This window comes from Patiria miniata, unplaced genomic scaffold (assembly GCF_015706575.1).
Source record: "Patiria miniata isolate m_02_andy unplaced genomic scaffold, ASM1570657v1 HiC_scaffold_2, whole genome shotgun sequence".
Taxonomy (NCBI): domain Eukaryota; kingdom Metazoa; phylum Echinodermata; class Asteroidea; order Valvatida; family Asterinidae; genus Patiria; species Patiria miniata.
The window spans coordinates 8,925,814-8,948,238 of record NW_024037058.1 but is presented as its reverse complement, the minus strand read 5'-3'; the positions used below and the strand labels follow the sequence as shown (position 1 = coordinate 8,948,238).

The 22,425-nt window shown below is 41.1% G+C and overlaps 1 protein-coding gene across 4 annotated transcripts in view; it reads right to left on the bottom strand.

The window, feature by feature from the left end:
* The window catches only part of LOC119726307 (ATP-binding cassette sub-family C member 9-like), a 42,587-nt gene that overhangs the window by 7,480 nt on the left and 12,682 nt on the right, over window positions 1-22,425 (bottom strand). For all 4 annotated transcript variants that reach the window (XM_038197960.1, XM_038197962.1, XM_038197961.1 and 1 more), the window contains 16 exons: window positions 21,022-21,062; window positions 20,139-20,297; window positions 19,204-19,305; window positions 18,407-18,619; window positions 17,486-17,564; window positions 15,463-15,568; window positions 14,398-14,496; window positions 11,480-11,645; window positions 11,103-11,240; window positions 9,849-10,071; window positions 8,098-8,312; window positions 6,378-6,541; window positions 5,802-5,871; window positions 4,815-4,972; window positions 3,382-3,474; window positions 1,033-1,135 (listed from right to left, as the gene is read on the bottom strand). In XM_038197960.1, coding sequence (XP_038053888.1) covers window positions 1,033-1,135; window positions 3,382-3,474; window positions 4,815-4,972; window positions 5,802-5,871; window positions 6,378-6,541; window positions 8,098-8,312; window positions 9,849-10,071; window positions 11,103-11,240; window positions 11,480-11,645; window positions 14,398-14,496; window positions 15,463-15,568; window positions 17,486-17,564; window positions 18,407-18,619; window positions 19,204-19,305; window positions 20,139-20,297; window positions 21,022-21,062 — 2,129 coding nt within the window. The remainder of the gene's footprint in view (window positions 1-1,032; window positions 1,136-3,381; window positions 3,475-4,814; window positions 4,973-5,801; window positions 5,872-6,377; window positions 6,542-8,097; window positions 8,313-9,848; window positions 10,072-11,102; window positions 11,241-11,479; window positions 11,646-14,397; window positions 14,497-15,462; window positions 15,569-17,485; window positions 17,565-18,406; window positions 18,620-19,203; window positions 19,306-20,138; window positions 20,298-21,021; window positions 21,063-22,425) is intronic.

The window sequence follows — 22,425 nt, the reverse complement described above, 5'->3', positions numbered from 1 at the left end:
AAAAGATTGCTTTCAAATTGTACTTCCCTAGATTCACCGTTTAAAGAATGAAACAGTAAAAAAACAAGTCAGGTGTGTTTACAAACACAAATGCCCCGCAACCGTGACTGTTCCCATGACATAACACCACTCTTTTAACATCAACTTACATGTACCTTGGTCACATGGAACGTTCATTAATTGACAGCATTAGTGTCTTCTGTAGGTTTTATATGAATTAATCCCTAATCCCTATGATCTCAGAATAAATACAAGGTTTCGATTGTTTAAGCCACTGTGACCTTGACCCTTGACCTTTTGGCCCCAAATGCAAAAGGCTTCTTAGGATTACCAAGGACAATCCACAAACCAAATTTGAAGTTCATATGTAAAGTATTTCTCAAGTTATCGCGCTGACAAAATTTCTATTGTTTCAGCCACTGTGACCTTGACCCTTGACCTTTTGGCCCCAAATGCAAAAGGCTTCTTAGGATTACCAAGGACAATCCACAAACCAAATTTGAAGTTCATATGTTAAGTATTTCTCAAGTTATCGTGCTGACAAGATTTGTCCGGACACACACACCCACACACCCATACTTGTTTCACATGACTAGTGTGGACTTTCCATTGCTTTCGTGTAGTTAAGAAAAACCAGTGAAAAAACTCATTTTTCTCAAACTGTGAAAACTCTTTCAACCCAATTTTTTTTCTATGATTCCCTTTAGTGTTTCTCTTCATTCTGCTACAGATAAACCTAACCCAAAAATGCCTCTAAACCTGTTTTCCAGAAATGGGGAAACACTGTGTGGACGTGGGGTAAGTCCACACAACGTCGGTGCTACCTACATTATGTGGACGTCTTTTGTTCGGAAGTCCACACTGCGTATGTAAGACAAACTCACCCACACACCCACCCACCCACGGAAGGACAAGGCGGAAACAGTATGCCCCTTCGGCTTCGCCGCGGGGCATAAAAATGTTTGTTTTTGGAATGGAGAGAACATCCTCGGTAAAAATCTATGCTGAGATTTGAAAGATGATCATTTTTACCATTCTGACTCCAATCCAGCGATAGGTGCACCACAGATAGGTGAATGCCGTCGTGTTGGCCGTCACTCTCTGCTGGGCTACATCCAAGAAACGTCGCTCAGCTCTGATAACAACAAATGTACAGTGAATACACAATAGATCTCAGTTGCTGTATTAAAAATTATTTGTAAACACTACAGAAAATTGGTAAAAAATTATAAACACTATAGAAAATTGGTTGCATCCATTCGTCTTACTAGAACCGAGTCAGACACAAATTAAATACACATCAGACAGTGTGAAACATATTGTGAATATTCACAAGTATTCACAAATATTCACTGTATAAGTACAGTGGCAAAATTGATGGTAAATATTGTTTGACCTTTTCGAGTTTGAAAGTGTAATTTGAAAATGCTCTTATTTTAACCAGAATTAATTTCCTTGGCTGAAATTTGGACTTAATATTATCCCTTTTCTAAGACTCCACCATTTGCGACGGATCAACCCACCTTGAAAATTCCTAGTTTTTGAGTAAAATCCACATATCTATTTCATGATAACCTTGTGGAAATTGCCCTGTGGAGACGTATACAGTCTTTTGTTCCCTATTGTGTGCATGTCTCCAGAGGGCATGGTGTATCAGATTAAAACAAATTACGAGCATGATTTAACCTGTGAACATTTCTGTGAACACAGGGACACCAAGTACGCTGAAAAAAGGGACTATTTGGGAGCGTAGGCCATAAGTCTAATAACAACCAAACCACTACAACATACCATTATTTATTGCTAATCCAATCCAGCAAGTCTTTTTTGGTTGAAATATTATTTGAAGAGCTAACTTTCAAAACGCGACATAACTGGGGTTTTTTTCGCATTCCAACTTTTGATAGTTAACTCTTGATTAATTACCTGTTTGACTGCATTGTTATTGACTGAGTATCATGTGTTTACGATTGCTCTACTAATGAAATGTCTTTGTTTCATTTAATTGCTTTTGAGTATTCACAGTATGCTTTGAGCACCTGTCATTGACAAGCTTAAGCTTATTATGGCTTCAATTCATTGCTTTGTCATTTACAATTTTGCTTATTTGGTTTTCCAATACATAATTTATATTTATTTTCCTTTAATGTACATGCTATATAACAGCATGTATACTATTATTGGATTCCATCACGTTGATAAGAAATATTTATATACCTTTTTGGAACCAAAAATATTGTAGCGACTCAGCTTTCGATGTCATCACGACATCTTCATTCAGCGTAGTGACTTAAACCACTCCGGTCATGTGACCACCTTTTGGGCGATCACATATCAGCAGGTCATCGTAGATGGCAGGCAGGTCGTATCCGGTGTCTCTGTTAAGGGTTGGCTTTTGTGTCCTGATTTCGATTGCTTCGCGTATTTTAGTTAACACAGACACTGCCTGCCATCTACGACGACCTGCTGGTTTGTGATTGCCCAAAAGGTGGTCACATGACCGGAGTGGTTTAAGTCACTACGCTGAATGAAGATGTTGTGATGACATCAAAAGCTATGTCGCTGCAATATTTTTGATTCCAAAATGGTATCTAAATATTTCTTTCATGCTATATGAATTGTATTTTGTTCATGGTTGGATATAGATAAATGTTGTATTGAACTGAATTGAATTGAATAACAAAAATGAAAAATGTAAATGGTTAGGTACAACAAACGGTATGACAGCTGTCTCTAAAATTTGTTTTCACTTAGTTCTTATATTGCGTTTAACTACATGTATATTAAAGGGAATATACATCATTGGCTTTTGCTGTAATTTTCAGAAATGAACTATTTGAGGGGTTAGTATACTTTAGATCAAATATTGTTACACTCACATGTTTGAAGTTTTGTGTTCGAAAATGCTGGAAAAACCAAGAAAAACAAAACTGTTCAAGTAGTCTGGCTCCCTGACTCCCCTAAATATAAAATGAATCAATTTACAGATGCCAGAAATTGTAAGGTAAGGGTACCAGTCTAGCTGGCCTGCACCCGTTCATGAACATGTAACCAATAGCAAACAAAATTTGGACTGAATTAACGGTGGTCGGCCGACCACCGCTGGAAATTTTTACAAAAATACCATTTTCTTGAAAATGACTTCACACCAGGTGCCATAATTTTACAGGATGCTTTAGACTGTCATTTACCAACATCCTATTAAGGTATTTCGCAAAAACTTTGTAGTTTTGTTTTTCGATGTTTGCAAATGTTGTATATTCCCTTTAACAGCTGTGGAAAGTGACTATGGGCAGCCAGGAGAGAGCTGGATTCTGTAAGTGAATAAAATGGCATTTATCGCATTTTGGAAATAAACTCTTCATACGATGAAAGTCCAACCTGTAAGCTCTGATCGTGGAGAGTCCGTCACATGTTTCGGTCAGGTGGGCTACCACCGGTGACTTGGAGATGCTCTGCAGACGCTTCAACTCTCTGGAGGCAGAAACGTAACGTTAAAAACTGTTGGAAGCTCTCAGTTTTGTCTGGGTTAGTAATTATGTCCATCAGGTAAAAGTGAAACGTTATATTATGCAGAGCTTGTTTTTGGATAACCCTAATTCTGTAACTGGATGCTATATTAACATTTTGATGGAGCTGATAATTAAGAACAAACATTTGCAATGCACAAAATGTTCAGGTCTTTTTTGCGAAGGCTAGTAAGAAAGGTAATCATGTACTTTTCAGGACATATCCATTTTTTACAAGTTTCGTTCAAAAATGACTTCTGCAAATGACAGTCAATTCTAAATTGAATTTTGCAGCCTCAAGCATTCTTTTTTCTTCAAACCAACTCATGTTGTTTTGTAATTTTGAAAAGTTCTTTTGAAGAGTTCGTTTGTAGAAAATGCGACTTTCATCCCTTTTTTGCATTCAGACACATTGTCACCATTTTACTTTTCTTTTGGGTCATGCAGGTTGTCTTCGTCCCCGTTTTACCCATAATTTCCCTCATAAATCCAAAGCCTGCCCCTTTTTAAAAAAAGAATTGAGCTTATTGATATTCAACTTGGTATCTTTGCCGAACGACTTAGATGATGCCAAACACGCGGGGATTTTTTCCTGCTTGTTTCATCGCCAAATGTTCAGGTAGGATCCAAAAAGTAAGTGTCTTTTTGTTCTCTTGTATGGAACAGGTCCTTCACTGCACCATTACCAGAGGCCAGTGTTGTAGTACTCGTACTCGAGTACTACTCGAGTACCTTTTTGGGAGTACTCCTACTCGGATGTCAAAGTACTCGTACTTTGTCGAAAATTGTCGAAAATTGTACTCGATCATTAAAGTACTTGCACTCGAAGAGCAGTACTCGGGGGGAAAAAATGGTATATAGCTTCACTTTACCCTTGTTTTATCAATACGTTCAGTTTGAAATGGTTGATTAGCTGGTGGAGAAACCGAGATTTCCCGAGCTTCCTCTGTGCACGTCCAGACAAACACCGGTAACAGCTTGCCGTGAGATGGTCTGTATATCGGTCTGACTGGGCCTGGGCCAATTACACACAATGAACCATTTGTCGTGTGGCCGTATTCGGAAATGCGAGTACTCGTACTCGTACTCGGAAGTACAAGTACTTGTACTCATACTCAGAAGTACAAGTGCTTGTACTTGGAGACCCGTTCTTGTAATCGGATGTACTCGTACTCGGCAACCTAAGTACTCGGCAGTAATCGTTACTCGGAAAAAAAGTACTTGACAACAACACTGCCAGAGGCATCACAGGTACTCTCGAACAGCTCTCACTGGAGTCGTGAGCTCCATAGCATATGTACAAACCTCCCGCTTGCAATGAAGTATTTCTGCAGACCAATGAAGCCCAGTAAGACCGGCAGGAAGGCGACGGCAAACATTGGCATGACGATGATGTTGATGATAAGAGCCGAGATACAGGACAGAAGATAGAAGAGAACGTTGTCCGCTGTCTCGATGATGGACTGAGATTGATCAAACAGAGAACTCATATGAACCTTTAATCCATCATCAATACAGATGATACAGATGATTCCAAATACAGTGCGCCACCAAGAGATTAACACTGCGATTTAATTTTTTCACAGTTCATTGGGGGGGGGGGGGCGATCAACAAATTCACCATGGCATGGGACACATAAAGTTGTTAGCTTGTCCAGTAATAGTTTCGTAAGGGTATGCTTCAAGTACCTTTTCTTCTTCTTCTTTTTTTCAAGATGATGTTTTAAGTCAGGCAGAAAAATGTGTTGCCCTGATATATCAAAAGGTTCCTCAAGTTGTCTACTTACATTCGTTCAAGTCGGCCATGTTTTTGTGGACTGTAAACTAAAAGTGTACATCTGTGTACATGGTAAGGACACAGGCAAAATAATGTAAAGAAACAAACAGCAACTTGTCAAAAGATTAAACACAATCAAGCCAGCGTTAATCATCACTGCATGACAATGCATAAGTAGCAGTTTCAGTCCAATAAATGAGGAATGGCTCAAACTTGACGCTGGCTATTTTTAAGCAGAAAAAGTCAGCATAACAAATCTTGGCCCTAAAAACACCGCCACTTTTGTTGTGACACCCTCTGCTATATAAGATTTGCAACCAGGCCACTCCAGCAAGCAAGTGCGGCGGTCAAAGTGGGAGGTTGAGGGTTCAAGTCTCACCCGAGTATGCTTGTGAATTTGTTCACGCAAGCCCTCAGACAACAGTAAGTATACCGAGTTTCGAATGATGAGGGGCAAATCCCGACATTGAAATAACTTCTCCATAATGCAAATACAAGATCTAATAAAGTCTCACCCGGTCAATGATGGCGGTATCACAGGAGAATCTGTTCAGAATCCGGCCCACGGGTGTGGTATCAAAGAACCTACCAAAAATGTACACACAAAAATTCAAAACTTCAATCACAATCATATCATGTATAATAAATTTTTAAAAACGGACCGAATGTTGAAACATTCTACAACTTTATAAGGCCATATTTCAACCCAAATATTGAAAATGTACATGAAATGTTAGTACTTTTACAGCCATAGTACTTTTACAGCCATTGAAATAGTCTTTTTGGCCGTGCACGACAAGATGGTATTTAAAAAGCCCACATATCCACCAGGACTGGTGCTCAAGGCGCTACGTTTTGTTCATCATTATTACCCATGCTCATTGAGCCCATGAAACATTCCAAATACCATCTCAGCTCCCTGGGGAGTATACATCTCGATGTAGCCTGTTAGGTGCAAGGCAGCTAATTCAATCACAATAACCATATCTGCCCTCACAGGTAATGAGTGACAAAGTGCCTTGCCCAAATCACATGTGACTCTCTGTCGGCCAATCAAGACACAGAATCTGTGAGGTGTCCAACCAACTCACCTCATTGGAGCTCTGATGATGTTGCTCAGCATGCCTGCGTGAAGATGCTTAGCGGCGGCTATGATGGAGTAGACTAAGCTGGAGTTGGCTAGACTGGCAGCCAAGATACAACCAATGACGATGACGGTGTAGCCTGTCAGATAGGGCAGGGTCATGGACTCAGCCTGAAAACACAACCAGAAAAGTAATCATGATTATCTCTGTACAAAAGTATAAAGATGAATAAAACTAGTGCAAACTGTTAACCAACTGGATTTAATTGGCCAGAAATATACAAATCAACAAAATTAGCGGGTCTAATGTTTCCGTCCTTATCAGGACCAATGAGCTTATCAAAATACACACGAACGTGTGAGGTTCGTCCTGGCTTAGACCAAATTAAGTTCTTTGTTTCTCAAGACAAGGGAGGGGCTGTTTCTACACAAACATACAGTGTACACAGTGGCAAGTACCCAAGGCAGTGACTGAGTGGACTGAGTCACTTGGTCAAGGGGGTAGGGGTTTTGGCTACACAAAAATATGGGAGCATGGGTTTTGTATATAAACATATGGGAAGGGATTTTGTACACAACCATATGGGAAGGGATATAAGTCCCGCCCATTTCAGTCACTGCCAGGTTGACTCGAAGATTGACACCCTATCTAATAGTAGTGTCTATGCAAGCTAGAAGATGTCCTAGAGACTGGGTCAAGTGGTGCGTGGCATTTAGTCAGGTGATCAATACACGTGATTTCTGGCCCACGCTGGGCAAAGCTCACTCGTCGCAGGGGTTAAAAGTCAAATGACAGTGGTACAGAAACAAACAAGGGGACACACAAGCATGCAGGGGTGGAAGAAGAAACCACAGAAGAGGGATTAGATTGGGGGAAGGACTGGATAAAGATCAAAGGGAATGAACAACAGTGTTCTATAGTGCTGACATAAAACCCACTGTAACTAAATTCTCAAATTTGTAAACCAACACAATTAAGGTGTTGATAAATCCAGCCTCAACCTATATGGCATTGGAAGAGCCCAATCTGAGCACGCATTCAATTCTATCATGACGGCCTCCTGCAATGGCGAAAGCATTGCAGTTAAGCTTGATTCCCTTGTTAATTGCTATAGCCATGCTTTGACTGGAGGTGATTGATATGACAGCTGTACCTACCAGTTACCTCTTTAGTCAGTTGATGGAATTTGACTAGTCACAGTGCTTACACAAATGTAATCTGACTGTTAATAGGTCCCTCTCAATGAGGAACTGAAACTGCGTATTTTACGCAATCAAGCACGATTGCGCAGTGTTGAAAATGTTCCAAACACGCGCGCTTGTTGCTTGAAATGTGTTCAAAATACGATGCAGCTGATGCAAGTTATGCAAGTTGATGCTCAAAATGCCAATGCACGTGGCTGGTCAGTAGGAAATGACTTCATTAAATGACATCATTTCCTAGGAAAATGACGTCATTAAATGACGTCATTTCCTACAGACCAGCCAGAGAGACCTATACTAGCCTGAACGCAAATGCATGGCACGCGAAGTGGAATAAATTTGTCTGTCTGTGTATGAATAGGAGCACTCCTAGATTTGGGGGAAAAATGACTTTGGTTTTTGTTCTCAACAACAATCAGCATATTGCATGGCAACATCACAACGAGTGCGTACACAAATATTTAAAACAGGTTTTTAGGGGGTGGGGTGGGGTGGAGATGGGATGGGGCTGATTATTAGCTGACCTCTACACCCGTCTGCTTGGCCTGTAAGCCGGCCGTTGACCAACTGGACAGCCAGAAGTTGGCACTCATTCTCAGCGACTCTCTCATCAGGTAGGTGGCTATGATCAAAGCCATAGCCTTCAGCCCTATAGCTCGCAGGTAGTACAGGTACACCCTGTACGACACTGGGCCGATCTCACGGTCTTCAGCCTGCGTGAACGTCCCGTCCTTGGATCCTTGAATGATAAAATGAATGTTTAGAAGAGATGATACAAGAATTTTACCCTCAAATTAAAAGTATTTCCTGAAGAAGGTTTTGCCCTGCACCGCTCACATTATGCATTACATGAACTACATGCGGCAGTGGTTTTGAAAATGGGGGGGGGGGGATAATCAGCTGATCAAAAAGCAACTGGCTGTTGAAAATTTGAAAAGTGGCGGGGGGAGGGAAAGCTGAGCTAGACCTAGTTTGATGCTTGGGGCGCACTTGATCCTGTTTTTCTCTTTCATTGAGTACACAAACCTGTTAAGAGAAATAAGACAAGTGGTTCATTACTGGACCAAGCCCAGTATAATGTGGCTTTCTTAGATGTAGGTAGATTTCCAGCACTTAACTGGCTCGTCACTCGTCACTCAAATTCTGATGGGAGGCAGGCCTGCTCTGGACAACAGTTGCACATACATAGGGATAGCCTGACTGTTTATCAAGGACAAACTATTGCACTCCCACCTGTTTTATTAGTATGTGCGAACATATTTAAGGTCGTCAACTGATTGATTGATTTATTTATTTATTTATTTATTTATTATCCACATCCAACAGCAGAACAAACCGCCAATTACAGGACTGGTTAAATAGCCATTATCTTAGTAGGGGGCTCATGAATATGAACCCGGGAATTCCGGGGAAAGCCACAACAGACTGGGCTTGGTCCAGTAATGGATTTGTGACATATGCCTGCGCACCTCGCCCAAACACCTCTAGTCAAACGATGGTCACAAGCCCTGGCTTGCCATTGTATTTTATGATGCCCGTGGCTATTAATAACCAGTGATGCAACCGTGCCCCAGGCTCCGGTTCCAATTAGTCAACCAGAGTAGTCCATCGTTCGAGCAAAGTTAGTTAAACTATGTAAAGTTCACAATGGTTCGGTTTTTTTAGGCCATTAATGGCAGACCTCTTGGATATAAAACTAAGGTAGGGGACTATACAGGGTGGATAAAAAATACCGAAACGGACATATTATTACTAATTGGAACAGAAGTAGGGCACATGTGAATCAAAGGGAGATATCCTCTGTTAGGGTTGAATCTCCTCTTTAAAATGACACCCTTATCATGTCTTTACATTCACGGTTGACTGAGCAGTGACCAATTTTATGAAAGGGTCTATTTAGAGAATTGCGTCACTTTTCATGGTGAAATCTCTTTTTTTTACCCCACCTGCCTTGATTGGCAACCATAGCCTTTCACTCTGTGACAAATGACACCACAAAAACCACAATTGAAAAGTGGCGCAATTCTCTAAATATACCCTTTCATAAAATCGGTCACTGCTCAGTCAACCCTGAATGTAAGGACATGATCAGGGTGTCATTATAAAGAGGAGATTCAACCCTAACAGAGGATATCTCCCTTTGATTCACATGAGCCCTACTTCTGTTCCAATAAGCAATAATATCTTGGTTTCATTTTTTTTTATCCACCCTGTATAGTAAGAGGGGAATAATAAGAACAGCAATCTAAGCCTGATAGTCGTCAAAGCATCTGACCTGGTTTACTCTTATCCTCCCCCTCCATCTGCTGCATGGAGACCTGCTTGAGTAGATACTGTCTCTCTTCTCTCATCGTCTCCGATTCCACCTCTGACTCAGTCTCCGACTCGCTGACCAGATGCACCGCCCTCTTCCATCGGCAGTACAGCTCAGGGTCCAGGCGGGCAATTTCTTGTCGGGTCCCCTGCCTGCTGATCTTGCCATCCTTCATCACTATGATCTGTTGGAAAAGTAAACTTTACTGTCATCGTAAGCTTGCACATGCCATTATTTGTAGGAGTACCTTCACTTGCAATTACCACTGTTGATTCCTGTACACTCATTTAAGTTGAATCAAATTAGGTTTTGCCCTTCACTGACGTTTAAACACTGTTTACTCAGTGTGTTACCTCCCAAGCGAAAGTTGGAAAAAATCCCTCGGGTGGGACTCGAACCCACGACCTCCTGCTTTCTAGTGCAGATGTCTTACCACTAGACAACCGAGCTAGCAGGATCGGTTGGCTGGTTTGAATCTGATGTACATAGCAGCGGGTACCGCATTTACTATTAGTAAGATGGAATTTTAATCGTATTAAGTTGAGTTAGAATATAGACAGATCCGCTTAGCCCTGCCCCTTGAAGTTTTGACCACTCACAGCTGTGATTTATGCAGCCCTGTTGTCAGCTCCGTGTATTTGGAGGGCACAGTACCATCGGGGGGGGGGGGGGGGGGGGGGGGGGGGGGGACACCACAAGAAAAAAGAAACACACACACAAACATATAATTTGTTATGTTTATGGTTTTGGTTGGAGATAAAATAGAATGACCGACAAATTGCACCAACAAATTATAAAATGACCTAAATCATGTTTAGCAGGGCTGGAGGTTTTAATCCAAGAGATTTTAATGCATTGGAACGAGGCAATGGACCGATCCAGTAAGCACCGCCCCATGGTATTCTGACCAATCACAGCCGTGATTTATGTCCGACATGCATGCACAAGAGTCCGACATGCGTGCACGCGCGTATGATGCGCGCGGTAGGAAAATGCAGTGTGGCATTGGAGAGGAGCACATGTTAATTTGCCCACGTGCGCAGTGGGAGGGGCTTAATGGATCGGTCCATTGGGAGTTTTTAATAATGATTATTTAAGTGAGCAAATTTTGTATGCAGGCAGCGAATTACACTGCTACTTTGAAGATTTAATGGAGAATAAACCGGGATGAGCTACAACTACTCAAAAGTTGGTTCAGAGTTATGTTTATCTTACGTGGTCTGCTTTGTGCAAGCACTGCAGATGATGTGTGATGAGAATGACTGTCTGGCGAGACCTTCGCATCATTCTCACGATGCCTTCTTCAAACACCTGCGTGCCAATGCGCATGTCCAGAGCAGACAACACATCATCCTGCACACAATTTTTCAAAAGGGCACTTTCAGCAATATTAGCAAAATGTGACCTATTTTTTTTTGAGAACTGAGGTATTTGTATCTCTGAAAAATGACTGAAATGGTGGTAGCATGATAAAGAATAGGGACAATGAGACACTCATCAGTCTTTAGGAAACTCAAATGAAGACAATAAAAGCAAATATAAGAACCTTGCAAACAATACCAAGTAATATATGAATCAAATTGGGCACTCACCATGACCGCAATGCTGCGTTCCGAGTAAATAGCCCTAGCGATACTGACTCGTTGTTTCTGCCCACCACTCAGATTCAGTCCCTTCTCACCAATTTCAGTCAAGTCCCCGGCCGGAAGGATCTCGATATCGGTCTGCAGGGCGCACGCCTTGAGAACCTTCTGATACCTGAAGGAGAGAAACAACAGGGAGGAGAATGTGAGACACAGCATGATGAAGAAAGGCAGTGTTGTAGTCAAGTACTTTTTTCCCGAGTACGAGTACCTCTGAGTATAAGAACGGATCTCCGAGTACGAGTACTTATACTTTAGAGTACAAGTACGAGTACGAGTACTGTAATTCCGAGTACGAGTACTTGTATTCTGCATACGGCCACACGGCCAATGGTTCATTGAGCGTAATTGGCCCAGGCCCAGTCAGACCGATGTACAGACCCAATCATGGCTAGCTGTTAAGTGTCTCTGGACGTGCACAGAGGAAAATCAGAAAACTTTGATTTCTCTACAAGCCAATCAACCATTTCAAACTGAAAGTATCGATAAAATTAGGCCATGGTGTATATATAAAATCAAGCTATACCATTTTCCCCACGAGTACTGCTATTCGAGTACGAGTACTATGATGATCGAGTACAATTTCGACCTGTCAAGTACGAGTACTTTGCTGCCTGAGTACCGTCATTTCGAGTACGAGTACTTACACATTCGAGAACGAGTAATTCGAGTATTCGAGTAGTACTCGAGTACGAGTAACGAGTACTACAACAATGAAGAATGGTGTCTCTAAGGTTCAGGCATGGGCTCCGTGCACAAATACCCTCTCAATGGTAAGGCCATTGCAAACTCCTGGTTAGACGTGTGATAACGGCCCGTACTGGTGGCAAATACCATGAATACTTGCCAACAAAGACCCCTTTGTTGGCAAGTAGCGGCTTTCAGATCTGCAGTGTTCTGTGCCCGATCTGGTGTCGAAGTCTGTCAAACCAGCTAATCAAATTTTTGAATATTCATGAGTCTATGTTTTTGGTCTTTATTATTGAAATCTGATAAGTGATAACTACATAACCATGTTAATACCGAGCACAATATCTTTAGCTAAAAAATTAACAATGAAATGTCGGTTTTGTTTCATTGGTTCGGGATCAAATCTGTCTAAAACTTTTTAATAAAAGCCTAATTAAAAACGAAATTTGGGTAAACGGTGTTATCCTTGAAATTTGACGTTGATTTCCTGGGTAAATACTTATCTACGACTACAAAATCTGCACAATACCATCTGTGACATTCTGAAGTATTTATTTTTTTTAAATTTTGGAACAATTATATCTTAGATAAGGAGTAGTTTGGCTTATCATTTTATGAATATTCCCGTTTTAGATGTCGTGCAACAAAATCGCACAGTGGCACATCTGGATAATTCACGATTACAAGACAACGGGTATTAATGCCCGTTATCACACGTCTAACCAATTAAAGCAAGTCCGCTCAATGCATTTTGTACCAGAGCTCAGAACAGTCATTTATCCTTGTGTGAAGGATCTGTGGAACAACCAACAACTGTCACCAAGCACTTTGCTCCTTCACAGCTGTGCATTCCTTCCCCTTTCAGCATCGCCTCCCCGTAAGAAGAGCCCAGGCTCTGCTGGATCATGACAGGAGCTTCCTACCAGATGCTGTAAACATCTGGAATAGGCTTCCCCTGATGTCTCGGGGCAGTCTTCAGAGGAGGGGGCTCAGTGTTTTAAGGAGGCTGTGCACCGTTTTCTGATTGGCCATACATAGTCCCCGGCTTCATGTTTCATAGTTCAGATTAGACATAGCACATTTCTAGGCTTTTTGTCTTTAAAGTCTATTAACGCTGCTGTGCGTGCTCCATGTGATTTTTTATCACCCACCAGCGATGTTGGTCATGATGGACCATAGCTGGCGGGATTGGGATGCGTATAAAAAAAGGAGAGTTGGAGTAGACTGCTTGAGAGACAATCAAATGCATAGCTGACGACGCCTGATGGTCACAGAGCTTTGCGCAACTTCAGAATAAAATAATTTGTGCGATATTCCCTATCGAAGTTATTACGTATCAGTCATTGGCTCAAGCAAAGGATCACTCTGATGCCAACATGGCCACCACTCACTACGGCCTCATCATGTATTTTCTGAGCATTTTTTGTGACTTACATTTGTATGATTACAGTCCACAGTGAAACAGTGGAACATCGTGAGGTAGCATTTATTGACCAATTTTCCGCATGATGTTATTTTGCTTTGAATACACGTGTGCCAGTGGCACACTTGGATAAGTCCAGTGACCTCGCTCGCTATGGGTATGAGCCCTGCCGTGGCCATGCATGTTGTTCCTTTGAGTAAGGCGCTTTACCTCAATTACTCCTCTCAACCCAGGTGTTAAATGGGTACCGGCATTATTCAATGCTGGGAAGGTAACAGACTCGCTGTGGAGGAGGTATGGCGATCCCCCCCCCCCCCCAGCAGCATATGAGTCTGGCCCAATCGCTAATGAAAAAGAGATGGGCACTCCGTTCCTGTGAACACATGGTATGCCCCTTTACCTTACCTACCTTTTTACTAAATAACTTGGCATAACTTGTCAACAAAATATCCCCCAAAACAGTCACCTGGGCGATACAAAAACAATTGGCATCTTATCTTCACGAATGCAAAACTCTAACATGTCTAAACTTTAAAGGCCTTTTGCTCAGTACTTTTCTTGTTTGATATGCCAATAAAAGTAAACTTCAAAACAGCTATAACTTGTCAACAGAATGTCCAACTGAAGTGTTACAAACGATATTGTGGGGAAAATTTTGTTCTCTTTTCTAATACCTGCAAACCCTGATTTTAAGCTCTGCCAATTGTCTCATTTTGCCAGAAGGCCTCACCCATTTCCCTGCTGGATGACCAACCTTTTGGCGTGGTAGGGCTGACCAAACAGGATGTTGTCCCTCAGTGATCCATTAATGAGCCAGGGCTTCTGGGCAGCGAATGCTATGGTATTCTTCTTCCTAGACCAGACACAAACAGATGCGAGTCTAGTGAGCTTTTAATCAACTATGTTGCATAGTTGTTAAGTTTATAAATAAATCAGTCCATCCCTCCTATTGAACTATCGCAGTAGAATCGTGTCAACGCAGCTTGTGAAATATTGTCCAATTACATGTGGACTTGTGGACGCGGAACGCGCAAAATCTGAGACAAACAAAAATTAGTGTACAAAAACTCCATAGGGTTGTCTAACGGGCGTGGCTAACTCGCAAACGGCGAGAGGTCAATTCCAACCAGGGCCGGATTAAGTGTTCCATAGGCCCTAGTCACCAAGTGGTCCATAGGCCCTGGCTACTCTGCCCTATAGGCACCGGCACCAATTTCATGTTGATGCTAAGCTGTACTAAGCAAGCCAGTCCAACTGGAAGCTCTCAAAACCTGTTGGCACCGTGCTTCAGAATGACAAACATGTAAATTGTATACATACATATACATGTAGCTATATACTTCATATAGCGTCAGTTGATGAAATTGAAAATTATGGGAGAGACGGCTAAAAACTTTTCTTGTATGTGTATGGGCGTACGTGTTTTATGGTACACTGCAGTATTTTTGAAGGTAGATACCCTCAAATTTTTCATAAACTCCCAAATTTTTTGTAGGCCCCCAAATTTTTCGTAGGCACAGCTAGTGCCTAGTGTGCCTATTGGATAATCCTGGTCTGCCTCCAACTGACAAATAAAACAAAGTCATCTTAGCATTCAAAATCAGTTTTGTGAATGTTGTTAAAGAGTAAGGAATCATATGCCTACATAAAGCAGGATTGACTGGCTGTGACTACTTATGTGGCTGTTGAAAGAAACTTTCCTTCAGAAGCACGTAGCCCTACAATCTGAGCTTAACAGCTCTTCTTGTAATGGTTAAACCTCAGCCGATTCAGCTGATAAGATTCAAAATTCAAATTATAGTAAAGGAGGAGTGCTTACTTTCTGAATTTGACGGAACCAGATAGGGTCCTCATTTCTCCCAGAATGGCTTGGCCGAGCGACGATTTACCGCCTCCGAGAGGCCCAATAATCACCGTCAACTTCCCTGCCAACAAATATCTTCAGGGTTATGATTTTCTTAAACTAAATAAATTAACCTTATTTATAAACATTCAACAAAACACTCTCTTGGACTCCATGTACAAGTACTAACTCAACAATTTCAAAGGGAGAATTGAGGGAGACCACTGGGCAGGACTTCTGAACAAATTACTGACGGCACCCGACGCACTCAGGTGAAGACGCTAAAGGTTTGTTTGGTTCAAAATACACTTAGTCGTGCATACTACTATGTGCAGGGCGAGTCAAAAAAAGCAGAGCCCAAATCCCAACAAATATATTTCATATTTTAAAAATTTGTAGCGCCAAACATAATAATGACTGGAAAGTCAATTTCATAAGCTATGTTTAGATGAAAACAATTCTGAAATTCGTTTAAAGAATATCACCATTTAAATTAATGACCCTAAAACCTGTTTCATCCAAAAGAAAAAGCAATTTATTGTGTATTCTGATGATTTGGAACAACAAAGAATATGACACAGAATACTTGTTTCAACAACTGTCAACAACTGTAGTACACAATACCTTTATTAACAACCTTGATTAAGCTAACAATAATGACTGATAAAATCCAGGTTTGTTTTAAAGTCAGACCATCAGAAGGACTTTGTTGAACATTTTAAACTTTTAAACTGAGGTTTTATCGCTGGTGATGTTTGAAGACAATTGTGAGGACGATTCTTGAAATCACATTTTTGGACGAAAGAGGGTTTAGGGTCATTGTTTTTTAAATGGTGATATTCTATGAACGGATTGAGCAATATCAGTAATTTTTTTCATCGAAAAGTAGCTTACGAAATTGGCTCTCCAGACATTATTATGTTTGGTGCTTTATTATGTTTGGTGCGAACGGTGTTTGCCGGCAGGATATTCATTCCCCTCTTAGTGGGCAGTAGATGAAGAACATCAAAAACAAAGATGGCAGACTTAGGTCCATTCCGAAAACTTGCATTAATTTTTGTGCATAAACTTGAAAGCACTCACTAATTTTCTATTCATTCCGCGTTTCAATACGGCGACTGCCATCTTGAATTTTTGCCCAGTTGCACTCCACACGCATTTGAGTGTTTGTAATCGGCGATCAGAGAACACTGTCCATGGGTCACTCGAGAATGGGGTTTCAAATACACCCTATACGTCAAGGTGGATGCACAGTGGTGTGTCTCTTCCAATGGGCTCGATCTCAAAAGTGCCATCTATTAGTCACGCACGGAGTCAATACGCATTGGCTTTCAAACTTTGTCTATTTGTGTACTTTATGCATTCCAGTCATTAACTGATAAGATGTACAAAAGACGTAAATTGCTACCAGTAGATTATTCCTAATAATGATAGAAATCTAAATCTCAACAATACCAGTGAAAACGCCATGAATTATAGTTAAGATCTGTCATGGGCTCAATGCGTACACCCTTAACGGTAAGACAGGGTGAGTTGGGGGAGACCACTGGGAGAGACATTTAAAAGCAATGCCGACGATGCCTGATGCGCAGACAAAGACGCTATGGCTCTGTGCACATTCAGAATAAAATTACTTGTGCGTACTTTGTGCTACATTCGCGTGAACCAATAGTTGTACACAGCGTGTCCTATTCAAGGGGTTCTCGAAAGTGGCCAAAGAGCGCCCTCTCTTGTTTGCGCACATGCGCCCCTAGTCAGCAGGGACACAAGATTAATATAACACCCTATCTGGACACTGATTAGCCAGTCACACACACTCCTGTCGCCATCTCCATTTATTGCCATCCAACTATCACTTCAGGGCGCTCCGAAAAAAGTAAATGACGTCAACATGTTTTTGTGTGAAAATATTTCCAAATCTGTTTAGAGAACACTGAATAATGGATGTAACGATTTCGTTTGAGTATTTTTCAGATATTAAGTCGACTCAAAACATTACCTGCAGGAATCTCTACGTTGATGTTTGATATAACTGGCACATTGCGGTCAAGATCCCAGGAAAAACTACCATTCTCAATCTGCAGAGAAAAAAAAAGATGGGGGAAAATTGTACCCAAATCAGTTATTTTACTAGCTTTAAAGAGAATTGGGACCACCGGAAGATATCTGCATCATTCTTTTAGTTATAAGTACCTGTATGTGGCATAAACAAATAAAGTTACTTTTGAAATCTGTTTCTTTTTTTAATGTTCCGCCTCTCTGGGCCAGCTTGTGCCACTTATCTATAAAAGTTGTCACCATTGGAGTTGTGAGTTCTACTTTTGACGTCACAATTCTTATGATATTCCGACGTTAGCCTGCAGGAACCCACGACTGTAGTTAAGTAAGATTTGAGGCTTTGAATGGTGAAAATACCAATGAATGAAAGGTTTGCGAAAACACCATGTGGAAATAATTTCTCAACTAAGAGAATGGTTCTGAAAGGAACCATAGGTATAAACTCGACGTTCCAGTCAGTATGCTCTGACCGTCTTCAGGATTCACGACTGTAGTTTTCGGTTTTGTGGGCACCGCAGAAAAACTAATCCACTAATTTGGCAGATAAAATAAGAAGCTATTTTTTGAGGTGGAATAAGTTTGGACGCATGCTGCACGCCTTCTTAAAGACAAGGAGCGTGCATGTATTTTGGTAAATTATTAGTCGAAGGAGCTAGGAGTGCATGCATACTACCTGAGCGCAAGCCAGGTTCCCCCTCAAATATGGCTCCTAATTAACGTCACCGAATTAGTCTATATATCTGTTCAACCCAAAATTTAAACGCTTTATAAAAATATTGTTTATAGCAATCAACATCTCTCTAGACTTGTTTCATTATCTGTAGCGCTTTATCGGTAGCTCTTTTCTGCGACGATTTGTTACCTTGACAGCCACATTGCTAGGCAACCCATCAATGTTAATCCTCTTATTATCACTGTCTTGATCACTTGGTGACGTGGAGGATGGGGAGGGGCTAGGGATGGAGTCCTTTTTGAGGGGCAGGGGCGTGGCCGGTAAGAGCCCTCCGGTGTCACTCTCGCGACGCTTGCGGGCCAGAAACCGTCGGCTGTGCTTGATGGTCACATCGTCAAAAGTCTGCAATAGAAAAATAAAATGAAAATCAGCAGCGTAACCAGGAGGTGCAGAGTGGCAGATTGCAACGGGATGGAGATTTGAAATGCAAAATCGGGACGATGATTGAAGCAAGTCGGGATGGGGACAATGGGACGAAAATTATATTTTGCAACTAACTCAATAGTTTTTATTGATTGCCCTTTTCCATGAGTGCCATTTTTCAAGAGCAGCCTTTTTTATGTCCTGCAAATGTCATGCCGCGTTGTAGAGCGCCGTCAATTGTCTGAAAGTTTCCAGTTCGAACAGCACCCCCTCCCCCCCCCAAACTAAACCCTGGTTACATGCCTGAAATAGATAGACCTACAGTGTATATGCTTAGGCGTCTCATGTAAGAATCAAATAAGATCAATTCAAAATTTAGAATCTAAATTGCGACTTTTTTAAGGAATCAAATCCCTGTTAAAGTCAATTATGTTGGAAAAACAAGACCAATTTAATTTAAAAAGGGCTACACAGTTCAGAAAAATGATCATTTTAGCAATAACATATCTTTAAGTGTAAAATACATGTCATGGATCCTTGTTCTAAGATGTTGCGAGACTCACATTTACTTCTTCGTATACGGGAGACAATGGTCCTCTGGCATCACCAATGTCATCTGATCCATCCTCAAACCTCTTCTCAACCTCAGGGGCAGACAAAAAGTCCTGGGACACGAATAAAATCATCCCAATTGAGCAAATGTACCGCATCAAGATTGTAACAGTCTATACATGCTTGGTTTGAGTCATATGTGCATACTATACAAAAATGTAATACCAGGCACTAAAACCTGATATTTAAAAAATGGTACTTCAAGAGCTATTATGGTATATGGCCTCTATAGTGGTATTTGTCATTTCCCAAGCTATGAAGGCCAAGTATTATCTAAAGCGTCTGGTTTTTAAACAGAAATAAAGGGACCCCAAAAAAACCCACAAAATCATAGAATCTGTTGCCCACTCTAGCTGAAAGTTATATGGGGATGTGAATAAAATTAAGACTAAACAATCTTCTTAACCTGTTTAGCATGGTTAATATCAGAAGGAACTACAAGTGCTTACAATTGTTTGAATGGGAACGTGGTGGGAAATTTTGGTGAACTAGATATCTCACGACTTTGAAAGGAATATCTTTGGGGGGCGGGGGAGGGGGGTTGAGCGGGCAAAATATATTTTCTTTTAAAGGCATACAGTATCATTTGCATCTATCCCAAAAGTAACCTACCAAATTAATATCAAAAGGCTTACTGGGATCTGTAAGATCATACTGGCATTACCTGTGAAATTACTCCATCTACATGGCTTGCTGTCATTTTTGGAAATTGTGAATTGCGTTTCGTGATCAAACAATTGTGCATGGTTTTTCACCCTTTATTCGAAAAGTGTAATATCCACTGAGCTGAAACTTTTAACAGCCCTGGTTTTGAAAGTTTTTCCTTGGATTTTGAGTGGTGTTATTATCTGCACGAAGTGCAGTGATCCTATTTGCTATAACTAGCCTGCAATCTCCTTGAGCTAATCAAAGCATTGACGTAGGATGCCAAAGCGGAAGGGAGCTTGGAGATGACCGTCATAGCAATGCTGAAGAGAGCAAAGGATGAGAAGGTGACATCGGGAGTCAATGGTTCACCACTCAGGATTGTGTAAGATCCAAATGCCTGCAACCAATGCAAAAACAAATTACTGCTCAACGAAGTCTCTAGAGCATCACGTTCAGTAGCAGAGCCAGAGGGGGCACAGCCTGTGGGCCCCCCCCCCCCCAAATTTTTTTACAGTGTTTTGATTTTTTGGTTTTTTTAGGTATGTCTCGTCTTTTTTCCTGTTTCTTCTGCTGTCAAATTATTTAATCACTTCAAAGACAGGAATTTTCACCCACATAAGACAATATGCCCCGCCTGTTTGTTTGGGTTTCGCCTCCATTTTGGGTGGGCCCTGGAAACATCAAAAAGTTATGTTCCAACTACGCCAGTGATTGTTGAATGCACAAAATTCAGGATCTTTTAAGGAAACACGGGTTGCCACACTTTATGAAACAAAATTCCCTGTATTTTTCCCAAACATTTCCCTGAGAAGTTTTCAAAACTCCATGAGAAATATTTTCACTAACAAGGCTCTAACTAATTGTTATTGTCTGGAGAGGTGTGGAATATATTAACAATGCATAAAAAGCCACCCTAGCCATGTCAACTGGCACACGGAGCTCGTGGCACATGGCATAAGATGCACATGCACCAAACTGGAGGAAACATGCCCTTTGGTGTTTTTTTTATTTTTTCAGAGTTTTCCCTGACTAGAAAAATGGAAATTAATTTTCATTGTCTTCCTTGCATGATTTCCAGAGTGGCTGGGAAACCTGAAACAAACCTAACTCATATAACTTACCGTCAGTGTAACAAAGAAGGGAAAGCTGTAGGTCACAAGACCTGTGGGTTAAGAAAAGGAAAGACTCTTTAATAATAAGCTGGACATAATATAGGAATTTTCAGTCTTGTACTGAAAAGAGATTCTCATACTTATTACTTTTACATTGGGATATGCTGCAAGTAGAGGTGTGCATCGGAACCGGCTACCCAAGTACCCAACCTCTGATGTCAGGAACCGGTTCCACATTATCGGATCGGGTACATGTATTAAACCAACTTTACAAAGTACTTAATAGTAACTTCTCAGACAAGGAAAAAGAAAGGTTCTGATGAATGCTATTTGTGGGGAATTTTCAATGGAAAACCAAAAACAGATTTCACGCTTATGTGCATTTTAATGTGCTACAGAGGATGCTTGCGAAGTTGCAGTTTACTCTGAAAAGCTACAATGCCCTTTAGGCCAAAAAAAAAGTCTCCGGTTTCTGGTATGCGCGCGCGTTGCCGTAGCCATGCGCGTCGGCAAAATGAATTTTTTTTTTTTTCAATGAAAGATAATGTCTCAAAACCGCTAAACTCACTGGTTTGACTGGAATCCTGCTGCTGCACAATTTTAACGTGTTTTTAGATGGGGTTATGATCGAGAATAAGCTTTATGTGACCTCTCTGGACTTTGCACTAAGTTTAGTCGGGCACCATTTGCAGTCATCAGCCGACATTGCATTTGAAGCAAAAAAAATCAGGGTAAAAAAAAAAAAAAGCCGCGTCGCCGCACCACGTTTTGGGCAAGCTCCATACCAGAAACCGGAGACTTTTTTGGGGGGCTTAGACCAATTCCAGAATTTGAATTTTGGGGTTGGGTTACTTCTACGGGTACCTGTGCTTTACTTCAATAGGGTACCCTGTTCTTGTACTAGCTACCTGTAAATGCACACCACTAGAGCTGCAAGTTAGTGCAGCAATACTTGAAGGGCCTATTTCGGGTAGACAGTAACACATTTTCAAACCAAATGGGTCATTCCTTTAAATTTTAAATAAATATGACCATCCATCACAAGTCCACTAACAAGTCTGGTCGTTGGTCACAGGGAATGATTATACAGTCGACTCTTGTTAGTACAAACTCTGTTAATACAAAATTCTGGTTATAACAAACATAAAGCCTCGGTCCCGACTGTGCATTTATGTGCACAATGAATGGGACTGATGTTCCTCTTAATACAAAATTCTGATATAACAAACAATTTGACTAGGTCCGAACGAGTTTGTTATAACAAGACTCCACTGTATATAACAGAGGAATGCCTTTGTCAAAATTTATTGAACATGACTGGATGACTTGTGGTTGAAGGCCGGTTCGTACGGGTACTTCTCGCGAATTTCAGTACAAATTAAGCAAATTTGTTAGGTTATAATGGCAAAAGTT